The 17,737-nt window shown below is 55.0% G+C and overlaps 1 protein-coding gene across 8 annotated transcripts in view; it reads right to left on the minus strand.

Annotated features, from left to right (window-relative positions):
• Positions 1 to 17,737, minus strand: part of CHD6 (chromodomain helicase DNA binding protein 6) — a 92,330-nt gene that overhangs the window by 25,781 nt on the left and 48,812 nt on the right. For 3 of the 8 annotated variants that reach the window (XM_053993356.1, XM_053993355.1, XM_053993351.1), the window contains exons 4-20: positions 15,254 to 15,395; positions 14,585 to 14,734; positions 11,842 to 11,907; positions 11,341 to 11,399; positions 10,395 to 10,512; positions 9,180 to 9,266; positions 8,841 to 8,990; positions 8,439 to 8,560; positions 7,572 to 7,815; positions 6,965 to 7,141; positions 5,225 to 5,368; positions 4,211 to 4,466; positions 3,545 to 3,755; positions 2,841 to 3,036; positions 2,160 to 2,324; positions 1,585 to 1,764; positions 708 to 818 (exon numbers count right to left, since the gene is read on the minus strand). In XM_053993356.1, the coding sequence (XP_053849331.1) occupies positions 708 to 818; positions 1,585 to 1,764; positions 2,160 to 2,324; positions 2,841 to 3,036; positions 3,545 to 3,755; positions 4,211 to 4,466; positions 5,225 to 5,368; positions 6,965 to 7,141; positions 7,572 to 7,815; positions 8,439 to 8,560; positions 8,841 to 8,990; positions 9,180 to 9,266; positions 10,395 to 10,512; positions 11,341 to 11,399; positions 11,842 to 11,907; positions 14,585 to 14,734; positions 15,254 to 15,395 (2,578 nt within the window). The remainder of the gene's footprint in view (positions 1 to 707; positions 819 to 1,584; positions 1,765 to 2,159; positions 2,325 to 2,840; positions 3,037 to 3,544; positions 3,756 to 4,210; positions 4,467 to 5,224; positions 5,369 to 6,964; positions 7,142 to 7,571; positions 7,816 to 8,438; positions 8,561 to 8,840; positions 8,991 to 9,179; positions 9,267 to 10,394; positions 10,513 to 11,340; positions 11,400 to 11,841; positions 11,908 to 14,584; positions 14,735 to 15,253; positions 15,396 to 17,737) is intronic. The other 5 variants (XM_053993359.1, XM_053993354.1, XM_053993357.1 and 2 more) reach the window with 3 other exon arrangements.

The following is a 17,737-nucleotide window of genomic DNA, read 5'->3' on the forward strand; positions in this document are numbered from 1 at the left end:
CTCTCTCCCATTGCTCCAGCTTGAGCAGTGAGCTCTGCAGAGTTGCAGGACCTCCCTCCTGCTGCTGTCTAAAATCATCTCGTACAGCATTGCTGCTTTAGTTGGAATTATGGCAGCCCTGGGGCAGCACCCTGTGCCTGGTGGAGGAGCTGGGAAGAGAGACTGAGCTGCAGCCGGGCCCATCACCTCAGCTGGGCCAGCAGAGCGTTGGGACTCCATTTGTCCCCTCCTACCCCCTGACAGGCAGAGGCACCAGTCTGCCCTCAGGAGAGAGAGCAGAGGGGCAGCTGCAATCGCTGCACTCTGTGACCAGGGACAGGACCCATGGGAATGACTGGAGCTGCATCAGGAAAAGGTTCTTCTCCCAGAGGGTGGTTGGGCACTGAACACGCTCCCCGGGGAATGGGCACAGCTCCAAGGCTGCCAGAGCTCAAGGAGCATTTGGACAATGCTCTCAAGCAGAGGGTGAGATTGTTGGGAGTAGCTAGGAGTACAGACTGAGTACCCTGAAAGATCAGGGAGACAGACCAACATGTGGCTAAATAAATCAGGGCTTTAGCCAGCATTTGTGGGTCAGTCTTCCCTTGCAATAATTCTTGATGCCAAACACAAACTTCTTCAGGAGCCTAGAGGAAGCATGCAGCTCCCACTTGGACACATGGTGCCATATCAGCTGTAGGGCACATGGGCCACAAACTGCATCCTACCTTTTCGTTCTTGGCATCTGTATCGAGCTCTGCTATCTTGGCCCACTTCTGCCAGAAGTTGGGGTCATCTAAGGAAATGTCAGTTCTGTTTCCTGATGCTACAAAGCTGGCCTAGGAGAGAAAGAAGAGGAGTGAACAGGATGCAACCCACCATCCAGGTGTGCTTTCTCCCATACAGAGATCCCCCACATGCCAGTCTGAGTGCGCAGTCTTGCTGTTGTGGGATGTTACACCCTAAGCTGCTATGTGCCAAAGCATTCTTTGTTTGCCTAAGGGAGTTGAAACCCTCTGTTCTGCAGTCATGCAGTCATGCCTGATCCACTGTAAATGGAGGCTGGGTTGTGCAAGAAGAGGAGGGCCCTTAGTGGCCCCAGCAGGCATCAGCCAGAGCATAGCACAGAGCTGGCTCCTCAGGCACTATCTGGGGCTTTTGTCAGGCCCCACAGCACTCAGCTTCCACACGGCACAGCAGCACCTGCCTTTAGGCACCATGCAGCCCAGAAGCTGGGTCCTGCCATCATCCTGGGGTCCCTATGCAGAGCCAGACCTCATGGCTGAACCCTTCTAGGCAGCCTTTTGTCACCTGCCAGGCTGGTGGCTCCTCCTCAATGCTCTGCTGACAGGAGAAACGGGAGACCACACCAGCCCCAGCACAGCCAAGGTCTCACTTGGCACACTGAGACAGCAGAGCTTGGCCTCCACGTGGACATGTCTCCATACACAAGTAGGAGGTTGGACATGTCTCCACAAGCAGGTAGGAGGTTGGCCAGGTCTCCACACACAGGTAAGAGGCTGGCTGACCATTACTGCCCTGCATGTTCCCCTTCCTCCACCCCCAAAGGAAATCCTCCTTCCCTCCCACTGGAGCACAGCATACCTTTGCAAATGTGGAGCCCTTTCCTTCAGACTGGATCGTGATGGTCTGTGTCCTGCGCTGGAGGATCTGATCAATGTCTTCCTCACAGAACTTTGACCCCTCATCCTCCTCATCCATGAGTGCGCCATAGGCACCCTTCCGCAGCAGGTCCTCCACCTCCATCTTGGAGAGCTGCTGAACCTGCCCAAGGCACAGGGGCATCACCAACCTGGCCAGCAACCATGACCACTGCACAACAGGAGAAGGTTCCTCCCTCTGCTTCAGGAGAAAGGGCCCTAAGCCAACCCAGACTTGCTGCTGTCAAAGCAAAGAGGTCACTTCAAAACTCTTCCCGAGGGACTGTCAGGAAATTCAGTCCATGCCACGCCGGACACAGCATCACACGTCCCCTATCCCCATGGCAGTGCAGGAACAGTCTGGCAGGCCAAAGAGCAGCAGTGTGAGTGTGTAGGACTGGGCTCTCCCTCCTCAAAGCCTGCCCAGTCCCTGCTCTGACCTGGCAGTGACTTGCAGGGGGAGGAGGAGAGATCTCCTGCAGAGGCTCCCACCTGGCCCCGCTCCAGCAGCCAACCTACCCCATTGGTGCTGCCCTTGCGGTTGATGTCCTGCAGCACAGCTTTATCCAGGCCCAGCTTCAGGCTGGCCTTGTCGAACATCTCCCGCTCATAGGAGTTCCTGGTGATGAGGCGATAGACCTTCACGGCCTTGCTTTGCCCGATCCGGTGGCAGCGAGCTTGAGCCTGTCAGTGCAGAGGGCACAGTGTCAGTGCAGGGAGCTGAGCTGTGTGAGGACCATGTGACTTGTGGTACTCTGCATAAGCATCTACACTCAACCACCTAACCCACAGTCACCTCCCATCCACCACAGCACCCTCATTCCCTGCCTGTGGCTGACCTGGCAGGGCTCTGGCACAGCCTGCACAGCTGTGGAGCAGGAATGAGAGATCCCAGAACTCTCAGGTAAGGACACAGGGCCCAGGCTGGAGCCTTGGCTCTCTGCAGATGTGGCACACAACACCGCACCCACTCCAAAAACAGGTATGGACACGGTGTTGCCTGCTCTGTGGCACATCTGTGTTTTCAGAGCCACACTGTGATCCCCTCCATGTCCTTTCCCCCCTGCCCACATTTCTGCCAGCTGTCCTGACACCATGTGCCCAGTACAGCTGGTGCTGCTGCCCTGGTCTCACTGCCTGGCTCATGTGACAGCTGTGCCTCAGGACCTCCTGACGGCCTGGCCGTGCCCAGCCCATTACCTGCAGGTCATTCTGTGGGTTCCAGTCGGAATCAAAGATGATGCAGGTGTCAGCAGCGGTCAGGTTGATGCCCAGTCCGCCTGCCCGCGTGCACAGGAGAAAGACAAAGCGATCCGAGTCGGGCTTGCAGAAGCGGTCGATGGCAGCCTGGCGCAGGTTGCCGCGCACCCGCCCGTCGATGCGCTCATAGGTGTACCTGCTCAAGAGGGGGAGAGGTTAGAGCAGAATCACAGCAGCGCCTCAAGAGGCTGTTGCCTTCAAAGCCCTTTCTGCTCTTTCCGCCAGGCTGTGTGGGCACACCAGCCAGGACTTACTGGCAGGACCTGTGTGTGCCCAGGTGGAGGCCCAAGCCCCATCAGCCTGTGTGCACTGTGGCTGTTCCCAAAAGTTGTGCCTCTTATAATAACGAAATCATCACAACCCCATGCATGGTGCATGAATATGGGGCTCATGGGAACCAGGACCAAGGGAAGGATCTACTTCTACCTGGTCACTCTGAGGACTAGCCCTAGACCACACAGAATGAAAGGTCTGAGGTGTTTAGCTCTGGGGTCTCCTCACCCACCAGCAGTACATGGTAACTCAGATCCATCAGTATGTGGGCATGGAATGGTGACATCCCCACCCTGTGCTGTTGCCACTCTATGTGCAGCGCACGGAGGTACTGTGGCAGAGCCGTGGTGAATGCTGGAGCCTGTACTAACCGTCTCTGGATGAGATAGTCCTCCAGGATGTCAAGGCAGCGCACCATCTGCGAGAAGATGAGCACCTTGTGCCCACCAGCAATCAGCTTAGGAAGCAGCTTGTCAATGAGCACCAGCTTCCCAGCTGCCTGGATCATCGCCTGCAGCTGGAAGTCTGGTGCCTCTGGGCAGTGTGTTTTACGGAAGTCTTCCAGGATCTTCTCCTCTGCTCCTGCCAGGTGAAAAGGGATGTGAGCTCTTGGCAAGGCTGGCAGTGCAGTTGCCCAGGGCAGCAGCAAAGAACCGCATGAGCAACAGAACCCATGCAGTCAGAGCTAGGGAGGCTGGCTAGAGACCTCCTGCGGACCCTCCATTCCTGGGACTAAGCTTCTGTAGGGGTCACATCAGCTCTTGGCAGAACAAGTCAGGTTGGGACACTGGTCCCGTGTTGGAACACCCCCAAACACAGTGAGCCTCAGGAGACCCTAAGGTGCCCATCAGCAAGCAGCCCTTGGAGTGAGCTGGTCTGCCTGGGAAGGCAACAGGACAGAGCACTGTCACACCATCAGCAGATGGCACAAGGCCTGAACTGGCTCCCCAGCTGGGTAAGTTCTGTTGGGAGTGAACAGTAAATGTTGCAGCGATACCTGTGTGTCCCCCCACACAACTCCTGTGCACAGCCCTCACCATTGATGAGGTACGGGTGATTGCAGCACTTGCGCAGCTCCATCATGGTATTGATGAGGTTGGGCATATTGTGCTGGTTGGCACCCTTGGAGAGGAAGGAGAAATTCTTCTCCAGGATGGCCCGGTAGTATTTCTTCTGGATATTGGTCAGCTCCACCTCAATGATGGTCTCCTGCTTGGGTGCCAGATTCTTCTCTACATCATCCTTCAGCCGTCGCAGCATCATGGGCTTCAGGATGGACTGCAGCTTCTTCACCTGCAGAGCAAGTGCAGACACTCACTGCCCCCCCTGCACAGCAGCACATGGGCCAGCAGAGAGGTCTGCTAGACTGGAGCCTCCCCACACTGCAAACCCACTACAGCTGACTAGAGCAGCTGCTCAGCAGCCAGCCAGGACAACTTCAGGGGCTGGGGTCCTTGGGGCAGGCACGACCAGTCCCAGGCTATGAACTCCATATGCCTCTGCTGCCAGCAGCCTTAGGTGTCTGATGCAGGAGGAGAGCTGAGAGTTTGGATGGTAGCTGAGACGGTGGTTGCTTCATGTGCCTGTGCCTGCTCCCACAGAATGACAATCTTTGTACAATTTCCACATTCAAAAGGCAGTGGGACAGCCCGGGCAACTAAGCAGCTTCACATGACCCACACTCAAGGAGAGCTTTGGAGGAAGGCTCTCCAGGGGAACCTGACAAGGATGATTGACACATGGACTTACTGACCTCCCCATTCCCCTTGCACTCTTTTTGGTCTCAGGGACAGACCAGGAGGGAGAGGCAGATAAGCTGTTCTACCCAGGCATACAAGGGCAGCAGGGAGTCAGTTGGGAGCAGACCACTGCCTTGGTAGGGGTGGGTCTCCTCTCCCCAGAGCAGCGTTGGGGCTCTGTCACAACTTTGTTTTTCCTGGTATGAGGAGTCCTATCCACTTCCATGAAGCACATGCCTGAAAGATGTCTCGTTTGGTCACCAGGTGTCCCAGTGGCCTGTGCTAAGTCACTGGTATCATTCCTCCAGGTACCTGCTCCTCTGTCTTCAGGTCTCCAAACTCTTCCAGAAAGGCTGTCTCTGAGGGGAACTGCTGTGGCTCCAGAAAATTTAGGAGGCTGAAGAGCTCCTCTACCGAGTTCTGCAGGGGGGTCCCTGTTAGCAGCACCTTGTGCTCCTGGGAACACACAGAAAACAGGTTGAGGGCTCAACCCCATTAGCTGGGGTTGAAGGTGTCCCAAGAGCACAGTGCTTCTTGTCTTCCAGCCTAAGAAGCACTCTGGGTAGCCTGGGACCACATACACACCAAGAGGCTTCCCTGGCCGTGGTGACAGCCCTGACTGAGCCACTGCTACACAACACTGTCTTGTGGCTCCCAGGACGCTCCCGTGCACATGTTCCAGTCCAGCTCTGTGCAGCAACAGCCAAACTCAAGATCTCACACTGCTCCCAGGCTTCAGCCCTGCCCTGGCACAAGAACGTCGGGTAGGGCTGTGCTGGTGCTGGACAGGGATGCTGACAGAGCCCAAGCTTCTGTGCAGCTGGGGGCAGGATGTCTGTCTTCAGGGCTCAGAGCAAGAGGGAACACCACCCAGAGCCATAGGACACTGAGGGGCAGCAGTGGCCTGCTGCTAAGGACATTCTCAGCAGGGTGCTCCAAAATTAGGGTATGTGTGTGCACTGGGAACAAGGGGGAGCTTTTCTTAGAGGTTCACCATGTAGGTACATGTGTAGTAAAAGGAGATGAGGTCCAAACAACCCCCAAGACCTGGGGGTGTGAGGATCAGACAATCCCTCAAGGAGAATGCTCTCCCTCCCATGCCTGACAACATGGGCTTGGGCTTTAGGAACCACCAGGTGCTGGTCCCGGGTGCACCAGCTCCTCTGTCCCAGTGCTGTCAGAGCCTTCAGCTCACTACTCAGGCTAATCCTCCTGCCCAGTCTAGTGCAGGAAATGTCCTCAGGAGTGGCCTGCTAGGAAAGAAGGGCAATTGTAAGGTGGGAGACTCCCACAGGACTTGTACAAAGGAAGGTGATGGTTTAGAAGGGGTGCCAGTAGCACTCCTGCTTTGACCCAAGCGCAGCAGGGCCCTACACAAGATACGAAGTCAGGGGAAACAGCAGGATCTTTTGGAACTTGTGCGAGTCACAAGACAAATTATTTTCAGAGGCCTGGCCCAGCTACAAGTGAGTGTGATGCATGCTGAGTACGGCTGGAAGATCCAAAAGGCCTGTTGGCCCTTGGTCCAGCTAACAGCAGTGCTGGAACCAGGGCTGGAAAAGAGCTGGACGTCCAAATAATTTCCCAGAGCAGCTCACTGATCCCTTTGTTAACCCACCCCCGGCATGGAGTAACATGTTTGCACAGCAGTAAGAAACCAGCTCGAACACCACAGCCCTGCCCAGTGTAGGGCACAAGGCACACCATGGCCAGGGGTATTGTGCAGGGCTGGCCAGCAACTGTCCCCATGTGCTGCAGCAGCTTACACTGTGCTGCAAGGCTGGACAGGGCTCTGGCAGGGAGCACCCCCAGGTGGGAAGGCACAGGGGGAGGTAATGTTCCACTTTGGCAGAAAGAAGTGTGTGAGGGCTGCAGGGCACCAGTGCCCCATCCATCAAGGGGTCCCCTGGATGGTTTTCCTCCAGCCTGGCACAGGGCCTAAGCTGCTGACAGTGGCATTTGACTGCCCAGCATGGCCATCTCCAGCACACCCTGTGAACCCAGGCAGGACATCTCCAGCACACCCTGTGAACCCAGGCAGGACATGCTCACCAGGGCCATGAGCTTCAGCCCCTCCAGGAGTTTGCAGTTCCTGTTCTTTAGGCGATGTGCCTCGTCAATGACCACACAGCGCCACTGGATCTTCTTCAGCTCCGGGCAGTCAGCAAGGATCATCTCAAAGGTGGTGATAACCACCTGGAACTTGAAGATCCCAGGGAGAGGGTTACCCTAGGGAAACAGAAACCAGAGTTTGAGTTCTGTGGGGTGGCAGCACACTGTCAGACCTCCTGTCTCACAGTGTGAGCATCTGACTCTGAGCTGGAATTTCCCCAGAATAATCTCTCTCAAGCATTAGGCAGGTTTCTGCAAGCCTCCTTGATGGCTACAGGCTGTGTATCTCCAAACCAGACACTGCCCCAGGGCAGGCACATAGGCCTGGACAAGAACCAGGGCTATGCTGCACCCTCCCCGTTCTGCATGAGTTGTGCCTGTTCACTCCCACACAGTACAACCTGAGCCCTTGCCAGCAAATGGGGCTGCAAAGATCACCTTTCCTTCTCCAAATGAACAAGCTCCACAGGCAGCTCAGTGCTTCCCAAGTAAAGGAAGCCAGGGGTGGGGATGCATCCTGGGAGGGCTGTGTGCATCAGTCAGTCACCTGTGTGTCCCTGTACACCATCTCGTACTGCTGGATCATCTGCCGGCTGATCTGGCTGCCATGGTACACGATGGCATTCATCTCCGTCCAGGTGCGGAACTCCCTCTCCCAGTTCGTGATGGTGGAGAGAGGTGCGATGATGAGGAAGGGGCCATGGATGCCCATCAGGAATATCTCTGAGAGGAAAGTGATTGACTGGATTGTCTTCCCCAGCCCCATCTCGTCAGCCAGGATGCAGTTCTTCCTGCAGAGATGGACAGGATCAGGTCAGTGTGGCTCTTGGGGGCAGAAACCACTCTGTCACCAACTCTTTGATGGGATGGTCAGGCACACCACCTCTGCCCACACTTCTCTGACCCTCCAGCAAGGAGCGTGTGGGGACTTTGGTATAGTGGCCCAAATATGTCTGGGTAAGCCAGCCAACTTCTTGTAAGGTCATGGATTCAACATCAGCATGAAAGATGCTGTTTTTCAGGTACGCATGAGCCAGGGAAAGATGCATCTGATGGCCTGCTGCAGCCAAGAACATGCATATTCCCACCTGCCTGCAATGAGTCACCAATAGCCTGGCCAATACCAAAAAAACCAGGTGTATCTTAGAACCATAGCTAAGCCCTATTATCCCCAAGACTCATCAGCATATACCAGGGAGAAACATTCCTAAAGATTCAGTTGCAAAGCTAAAGCAAATACACTGTTTCTGGCAGCTGCCTGCCAGCTCCAGCACTTGAAGGACTCAGTGGCTGCTCTGTCAGGCCCCTGTTTGTCCTCTCTGCTCCCCAGCTTCACTGTTCCCATGACAGCACACACAGGGCCTGCTGCCAATAGGACTGCTCATGGCAGCACTAGGCTCCAGCCCCTCCTCACCTGTTATACCAGTTAAAGAGCAGCCAGTTCATTCCCTCCAGCTGATACTCCCGCAGCTGGTTGCTGTTCTTGTACTCCCGGGACTTCTCCAGCTTCTGCCAGGACTCGGATGCTGGGCGCTCCTAGGAGGGGACAGCGGGAGCAGGTCCATGGGAGATGCTACTGCCCAGTGAGGCCAAATCCCACTGCTGGGGCTGCACATCAAGGACAGCATTTCAAAGCAGTCACTAACAGCTGAGTCGTAGCAAGGGCTTGGCCTATGGAACCCACCCTCCGACCTCCAGAGGGGAGGATACAGGGCTTGCACTGCAGCACCAGGGACAAGGTCAACACTGCTGGACTGTGGCAAGACACAGCCAGTCCCTGCGCCCAGGGCAGAGAGCTGCCAGCCGGGTACGTTACCTCAGGGTACGTTACCATGTGCTTGATTTCTGGAGGGATTTGGAGGGCTTCAAACTCTTTAATCTTCCCTGGGTCAACATCCTCCTCCAGCTCCCAGGTGCTCTCCTCATAGGGCAGTGAGCACCACTTCACCAAGTAGTGAGTCACCTCCTGCAGCACAGAAAGAAACAGGCTCAGAGACAGAGAGGGTCAGCAGCCCTCCACTCACCCTGTGCCAAGGGAAGGCTGGGAAGGCTCAGGGTGCTCAGAGATGACCCACAATGTACACCATGGGGCTGGGCCTCCTGCCAAGTCTCCCTCCTTCCCTCCATGGGGCAAGCAAGAGATGCAGCCTCTCACCTCCCCAGTGTCAGGGTCCTTTGTGTGAGCCACCTCCAGAATTCTATCTACCTCCACGTAGTCAGGGTTGAACAAATCCTCATCAGGCTGTGATGGCAAACAGTAAAACAGGAGGTAAGTTCAAGGTGATTCCAGGGTTAAACATATGGGCACAAGTAAACAGCTGTGGGGCATCTCTCCCTAGGATACTCTAGCTGTGTGCAGCACACTAAGTGCCCTGGACACAGGTACAGACATCTGTCTCTGGGCAGGGAGGAAGCAGGAACCTGGCAGAAGGCAAAGCTCTTTCTTTACAGCAGTCACATGCTCCGTGCTACCCTTGCTGGGAGGCAGGAATGTCCTCTCCAGCCTATCTGGCCCAAAGGTACAAATCCTAAGCTGTCTACTCCAGCTGATGTGCAGCATCCAGAGCTGTGCCAGCCGCAGTGCATAGCACCCAATGAACCCCATGGCCGCAAGGGGTGACATCTTGGTCTCGGTCTCTGCCTCCCTTTTGCCCCACTTGGCATAGTCCTTGGAGAGACATGGCCTAGGGCTCGGGAAGGAATAAAATCAGGCTTCTCCACTCACAACTCCCCAAGCCCCAGTAAGTTACAGGAAAAGAGCATGTGCTCCTTGCTGAACTGTTGGTGGTACAGAGTGTTCCAACACATGCTTTTTTTTGTATCCTGAGAAAGACCCCAAACAGACTTGTGAGTGAGAAATTTGACACACGCCCCCAGCTTTCCAGCTACAAAGAAGAAATTTTCATAGCCTACTGGCCTGATTTACACTTGTAAGGGGCAGTTTGAGGAGATCCAACAACTATCTCTGGAGCAGCAGGTTAAATTATAGAACACCTTTCATACTAAGCAAGATTAATCTGCTTACAGAGAAGAGCAGGCAGGAGCTGCCCTAAGCCCAGATATTTATAGCTCCCTCTCTCCCACAGCATCTCTGCTCCACCACAGAAGAACCTCCAGCCCTATATGCTGCCCTCCCTCACACCAAGCAACTCTTCCAGAGCTGGCAGTGCCCAGCAATAATTCCATTATTCCATACTGCTCATAATTCCACCAGTGACACTAGAGGTGTCCAGGGCACAATCATGGACCCTCAGCTCCAGCCCTGGTGCCTTTGGCCCTGGAGACGGACTGGTCTGGGCAGCAAAGTGTCAGGGGCAGCTCCTGGCCTGCTCAGAGTCAGACACCACTGCTCACTGTACTCCACTCTCACCTCTGTAAAAATATGTTTCATCTGAGCCTGCTTGTTCCGGAAGCGCTTTATCTTCTGCGAGATCCTGGGGTCCTTCTCGAGCTCCTCCAGCGTTGCCCATTTACAGTGGAGGTAAGAGCTGCAGGGGGAAAAAAATCAACAACATGTGACAAAGAGGCCTTTGGTCCCAAACCATCCATCACACAGAGCAGCATGGATCTCCCAGCCATCCAGAGAATGCCCAGCCCATGTCTGTGCCTATGTCTATGCCTATGCCACCCCTAAGTGGGGAAAACCATGCCCCAGGACCAGGCCAAGACCAAGCACTGAAGCTGCAGCAGTTTCCCTGCTTCCCACCACAGCTGGCTCAGGAGGACAGTGATGCCTTAAGTTTTAGCTTTAATATTTTCCAATATTTTATTTAATTTTTTTAATTGCAGATTCTGTACTGCATTAGTATGTAACTCTGAACTTCATATAAAGTGTTAGTAAGTTCTCTTCACAGTTTAGTTAGACAAAACAATCCTTTTCCAGCCTGAGAACCAATGACACCATTGCAGCTTTGGGCCAAAAAGTATAAACAGCGAATTGAGGAGAGCAATCTGGGAGGATGGGACTTCATAACCTGAAGCTGTAATTGGACAGTTAACCCAAATATATAAATGGACCAAAACTTATAAAAGCGTGAAAACTCATGACCCATTGTCCATCCTGGGTGTACCCTCAGCCAGGGTCTTGTACTGCCCAAGATGTATCCTTTGAAGACCTTTCAATAAATCCCTACTTTATTCCTTTAATACTGTCCAGCCTCTGTTCTAGGTAGCCTCTCAAGGCATCAACAGGGACAGGAAAACAGGGATGCTGGGGCTGCAGATAGGGATGGGATGGAGGTGGGAGCACACAGTCCCTGCTCCTGCATGCACAGGGCCCACGGAAAAAAGCACCACATGTACAACACTACACGTACAAGTTCCTGTACTTGACGTAGAACTCCTCTGTCTCAAATGCCAGGCCTCCAGGATGAGCCTGAAACCAAGGGAAGGAGAGTCAGTGGCAGTCAGAGGCTATGCAGAAGCTGGAGGGGCATGCTCAGCCATCCCCTGCCTAGCCACAGGCTCCAGGGTCTGAGCCCCAGGGATGGTGAGGACAGCCAGGCACTCATGGTGCTGCTGCTCCAAAGATGCAGTAGCCCTGGGGAACATGATGTGAGACCATCCTTGAGCATGGGGGACTCCAACACCTTCTGGGCATCAGCCCAGGCCTGACTCCTCTCCAGAGGCTTTCTGGTGCCCAGGACAGGAGAGGCACCACATTGATCCACAGCTCAGAAAGGTGCAAGTCTGGGCACACCCCAGCACCCCACCACAGAACTGCTGCTACGCCTCATGTCCCTGCTGCACAGAGCAGCCAGGTCCCATCCGTCCTCTGCTCAGGGACTTCCAGCCCCACTGACATCTTTGCCACTCACCTCCTTCTGCACCATCCTGGAGGCAAGGATCTTCTCAATTATATTGGCATCATCCTCAGGAGGCTCCTGGGGACAGGAAAAGAGAGCTCTATTTTTCAGGTTCATCACACGCCCCTGGCACGCTCCCAGCACTGAATGGCTGCTTGCTCCTCTCCCAGTCCCCCAGCCAGGCAGACAGAGTCGGCACTGGGAGCTGGGAGAGCTGTGCTTGGGGAGCCCCTGCTGGGTGTGAGGGTGTAGGTGCTGCCAGCCCAGTTACACTCACCCTCTGCCTGTCCTCTTCAGGTCAGCCAGGCCACAGCACTGTCAGGTTTGCTGACAGTGGGTCCTTCCAGCTACACCAGGGCAGCCAGAGAGGGTGGAAAGCCTCCCAGAAAAGAGGAGGGAGCTTGGACACTTCTGCCCATGGACTCAAGGAAGGAATTATGCCAAAATGTGCACATTCCTGCTCCAAGGCACTCTCCATGCCACATTCTGGTCATGCCTTGGCAGTTATACAGCCCCATAATGTGGTATGGCCCCAAGGGCCTTAGGAGAGCAGGCAGCATGTCTGTCAGGCCCTGCCACATGTCACCCACACACTGTCATCTGCCCATGGCCACAGGACCCTCTGCTGGCACCCAGGGGCTCCCAGCACAGCTCCTCTCACTGAGCACAGGCTTTGCTGCAGGTGGCCCTAATGCTGTCCTGCTGCCAGCTCTGGGGAGGTGGAGGCTCTCCTGGCTGCAGCTGTGCCAGGATCAGCCCCACCAAATGCCAAGGGACAAGAGAGCCAGGCTTGTGCCTGTCTATGCTACAGAGGACACCCACAGAGGAAGATGCAGGGGAGATGATGGACACCAAAAACATGGAGCCTGCTTGAGCATTAGAAATATCAGATCTGCTTTGGCTGGAAAATAGTACAGCAGAAGGAGGAGCAAAGTGCAGAGCAGAAAGCAGAAGGACTCTGTTCATTCCCTTCTGACAGAAGCAGAGTATGGACCAAGGCAAAGCAGCCCTGAGGTGTCACTTTGCAGACTAGAAAGTCTCTCAAAGTATGGCATGGGGCAGGCTGGGGAAGACAGGGCATCCCACACTACTCATCTGAAAGTGTCTGGGAAAGCCAAGATCATGCCCAGGGCCACAGCAACCCTTCCATCCTCAGCCCAGAGGTGATTGCTGCCTTGGTACCGCCCTTGACTGCAGGGCAGGATGTTGGACCCAGCACCACAACAAAATGAGCAGGGAACAGCAGGTCTGCCTGGGCTCCTTGGCTGCCATCTTGAGGCCCAGAGCAAGATTTCTGCCCTATTTGGGGAACTCTGCCCTAAACTGGGTTAAGACATCTGAAGGGAGCATGCAGAAGTGCTCCTGCCACAGTCACTGTGCAGTGCCTGTTCCCCTGTCCCCAGGCACCTACCCTGGCACTGCTGAGCTCTGCTTGACTCTCCCACAGAGGGTTTGTGTGAACATGGCCATCACAGCAGTCCAGTGCCCTGGTGCTGGGAGCTCCTACACTGATCCACAGCCCTTACACAGGCTTCCACTGGTCTGTGGCTCACTGCTGGCTGCCTGAAGGCTGCTGGAGGAGCCCTGCACTACCCAAAGAGCTGTTTAGGATCGTGTCCACGATGCAGGGGGAAAGCTGCAAGTCCAGCCCACGGAGAGAGCAGCCCTGAGGTTGCAGCACTCACATCTTGCCCTCCTTTGTCAGTTCCGATCCTGGGAGCAGCCACAGGCAGGCTCAGCTAGGCAGGCTGGCCAGGCCTCAGAGCAACCACCCAGCCTGGCTGCTTTGCACATCAGCTTTAATGACCCATCTGGAGCAGGACAAACTGAGGTGGAAGTTTAGGACTGAGAGGAGAACAGGGTGGGAGCATGGACACATGTCAAAGGCAGGTCACACCTGCTGCTTTGAAAATCTCACCTGGAGAGATGACTGCCAGGAGCCCAGCTGGGACACAGCCACAGGCAGAGCTGAAGCAGCACTAGCAGCATGTCCTGTGGGGGTGTGGCAGCCCCAGGCCAGGCATGGATCATCAGGTCAGGGCTTATCAACAGAGCTAATACCCACCAAAACCTTGGGAAGAGGGGACTAGAGAGGGTAACAGAAACACCATGAAAACAACCAGTGACCCTTATTAATATCTGTCAGCTTTGTCAGTGACGAGAGAGACGGAAAGAGTTGCAGGATCCAACACAGAGTCACAGACAGGCAGGAAGGAGCAGCCAGCACTGAAGCAGTGGGCAGAGGCAGAAGGACAGCAAGGCCCAAACCGCAGTTTTGGTTGGCACTGGGTGGTCCTGCCATGCTGCCCAGATCCCTGCCATGCTGCCCAGCAGATCAGCTCAGCTGGCAAGGGTCAGGCTGGCATCACTACGCTCTGAGGCACTGATGGAGAGCAGCAATGCAGGCAGAAAATAATAACACGACACCTATAAAGCCCTCAGCTGGCAGGAACAAAATAATAAGAGTAATCGTGGACAGGACCTACAGAGACCAAAGCCAAAGGTGGGCATGGGCAGTGGGTAGGACATGTCTAGCTGTGTGACACATTCCAGAGGCCTTAGTCTCCAAGCAGGAGGGGGACAGTTGGACCATATCAGAGATTCTAAAAAGCCAGCCTGAACCCTCCCAGACAGGCACTCTCTCACCCCATCCTTAAGATGGGACCCACCACTGCCTCAAGCCTCAGCACTGACATTTTGGAATACCCTGTATGAGGCAGATGCCCCACACCCCCAGTCCCACAGCCAGCAGTACCTCTGCCTGCCACGCCAGAGTAGAGGCGGAGAGCGCGGAGGTTCGCCCAGCTCCCAGCACAGCAATTGTCTCGCCGTCATCATCCACAACCTTGAAATCCAGGTCCTCGTTGTACTTCCTCCTCTTCACCTGCCGTCCTGAGCGTCGTTTCTGCATACGGCATGAAAAAAGGCAGTGCCAGGAGGCACGGACTAAGTACCTCCTCCTTGTTTGAGTGGCAGAGAGAAAGCTCCAGAGCTGCCAGAATTCCTTCCAGGCCCCAGCAGGATGGGGGTGGTAGGAAGAACAGGCACTCCTTGCGGTGCTGAGATCTCCACCCTGGCCCACAGAGTCCCACCAGTCCCCAAGTCGTGAGGCAGAGGAGCCCTGTAGAGATGCAGGGCATGCAGCCCCCCAGGCTGCAGGGCCAACGTGTCCCCCTGTGCTGTGCCAGGAAAGGGAGCTGCCCAGAGCTGTGCTGGAGAGGGACACTCAAGGCTGAGACATGCAGGGCCCAGGGCAGCAGTGTGCACGCAACCCTGGGCCAACAGCTGACTTCAGGCTGATAGAAGCTGACCACAGTGCTGAACATGCTCTCTGATTCCTGTGCCCAGAGGCCCTTGTTGTGGTGCCACAGAGAGGGAGCCAGGATTTCACCCACCAGCAGCCAGCTGAAGGCTTTGGACATACCTGGCTGTCAGCTGACTCTGCAGACTCCTCTGGGCTCTGTACAGATGGGCTCAGGAGATCCTGATCCAAATCCAAACTGTTCACTGGTATCTCATTTTTCCTCTTCCCTTTCTTCTTCTTCTCCACAGGGGTGTCTTTGCTGCTGAGGCAGACTGACAGTTAGATCATGTCCTGGGGATCCCAGGGGAGAGGCAGCAGGCACCACACAGAGCATTGCTCCCACTAGATCACCCAGAGGCAGCTCAAGGTTCCTGGGACCTCCCCCAGCACTGGGGATCCCCAGTTGCTGATGCTCATTAAGCACACTGAGTGTTTCTCCATCCAGCTCCAGAACACTGGGATGAAAGGGTCCACCTGCCCTGCCTGCTGTGAAGGCTGGGTGCTCTCACCAGCCAAGGGAACAACCCTACAGGGGCTGTAGGAGCTCCAGGAGTTCAGCTCACAGGGTCTAGCACAGGCACAAAGAGGATCTCTCCACCACCAAACTCAGTACGCCAGGGCAGCAAGGTGCCTGCTCTGATCACAGAGCTCCCAAACACATCCTGTGCTGACCAAAGTCACAAATAAAGTTCAGCAGCTTCAGAGGCAACCCATGTCCTGGCACCCTGGCACTGCAAACAAACCTTCAAGCCCAGTCTTCGGAGCCACACTGCTGGCCACCTCCTGCCTGTGCCACAGAGCCCTGCCAGACCCCAGTAAACCTTTACACCAAGCCTAAGCTGCTCCAGTTCACTGTTTGTGTTCCTGAGTCACAGCACTGAGGCAGCTGAGCAGACTGGCGTGAGCCTCCAGCTGGAGGGAGTTAAGCCCTGTGACCGCCACAGACACAGGAGGATGCAGATCCAACTCCCACAGGTGCAATGGCCCATCACAGCAGTCATGCCCCCTTCAAGGGCCTGCTGGGAAGCTCTGTCCCACCAGGCAACTGTTCTCCATGCTCAGGTCATGGAGGGGATTTGGGCCCTGCGCCCATGAATCCCACCACCTTCCTGAAAAACACGGGAAGACAAGCTCAGTTCCATGGCACATTCTCAGGGTAAGGGCCACCTGCACCCCTGCCTGCACAAGGAAACAGGACCAGGGAGCACCACGGTAAAAAAAACACCTGCTCCCAGCATGCCAGTCCATCCTTTCCCTGTGCAAGGAACACTGTTACGGGAATGGCTCCAAAGAGCTGGTGCTTGTCCCAGGGCTGAGCAATGCCTCCTTCCTCACTTCCAGCCTCACCACTCGTCCCCTCCACACATCAGATTTGCACAGTGGCAGAGGAACCATTAGTTTCAAAGCGATGTCAAGATTTTTAGCTCCATTTAATAAGAAAAATCTCTGCTTGCCTGTGACTAGCAAAAAATAAAGGTAAAAATCTGTTGTTTAGGCCAAAAATGCCCTGGCCATGCATATACGCCTAAATTAGAGGCCCTGAAAATGCTCTGTGAGCAGTGCTTCCACCAAGCAATAACTCCCAAGATATTGATTTGTAAGTCACAATTAACAACTGCTTCATTCATGAGTCAGTCATTGCTATGATTAGAAATAATTTAGAAGAAATTATACCACCATTATCTGCCACTTAGAGGACTCACAGCAATCATTCCATCCGCACAGAGTACAAATTAACCAAAGCCTGCTGCTCACCTCTCCCCTCCCTGTACCCTCAGGGCCCTTCAGGCACCTCCCCAGCTCCACATGGCCAGGGAGCACAGGGGGATACACAGCCCTGCTCCCTGCAGAGCTTCCACCCTGACACCCATGGCCATCCCTCACACAGGGGGGTTTGCTGGTGGCTGACCCAGAGCCCAAAGCAAGTCTGAAAAATGTCTCAAAAAGGGGCGACAGAGGCAGGGAAGTTCTGAGGAGGACCCACGGGCTGGACTTTCCAAGCAGCAGAGCTGGAACTAGGTCCTCCTGGAAGGCTCAGATGAGTGGGAGGAAGCACCACAGGCTTAGGCTGTGGTGGGATAGAGCATCAGGAAGGCACAGAGCTTTGTGGAACTCCCAGACTCCCATACACAGTTTCTTCTGGCTGCATGATGTGTTACAGTTATATTAGATTGTGTGGTTTGCATGAAGTGGCCCCTCCACCAGGGCTCTGCTGGTACCCAGCACAGCAAGTTGGCCGCCTTTCAGCCCCCCATGATATGCCCAGAACCTGCTATGCCCAAGTAGGAGAGCCAGGGTTTCCAAATCTGCAGCTGGGGTTACCCTGCCATGAGCCCCATCTCTGGCAGGGTTGTGTGTCTACCAGCTACTCACAACAGGTTGCACAGTCACGAGCTGCCCTGTATGTAATGGTCAGCACCCTGCAAAGGCACTGCTGGCGGCCAAAGGACCTACGAGAGCCATGAATGCCTTCACAAACCTCCATGGCCTGCTCTTCCCCTGGGTTCCCCCTCTTTGGTCTGGTCTCACAGGTCCCACTGCAGGGGCAGATCTCTGTGAACTGCCTGTATGGTAGGTCCTTACTGGTGGAGCAGAAGTGTCATT

This window comes from Vidua macroura, chromosome 17, assembly GCF_024509145.1.
Source record: "Vidua macroura isolate BioBank_ID:100142 chromosome 17, ASM2450914v1, whole genome shotgun sequence".
Taxonomy (NCBI): domain Eukaryota; kingdom Metazoa; phylum Chordata; class Aves; order Passeriformes; family Viduidae; genus Vidua; species Vidua macroura.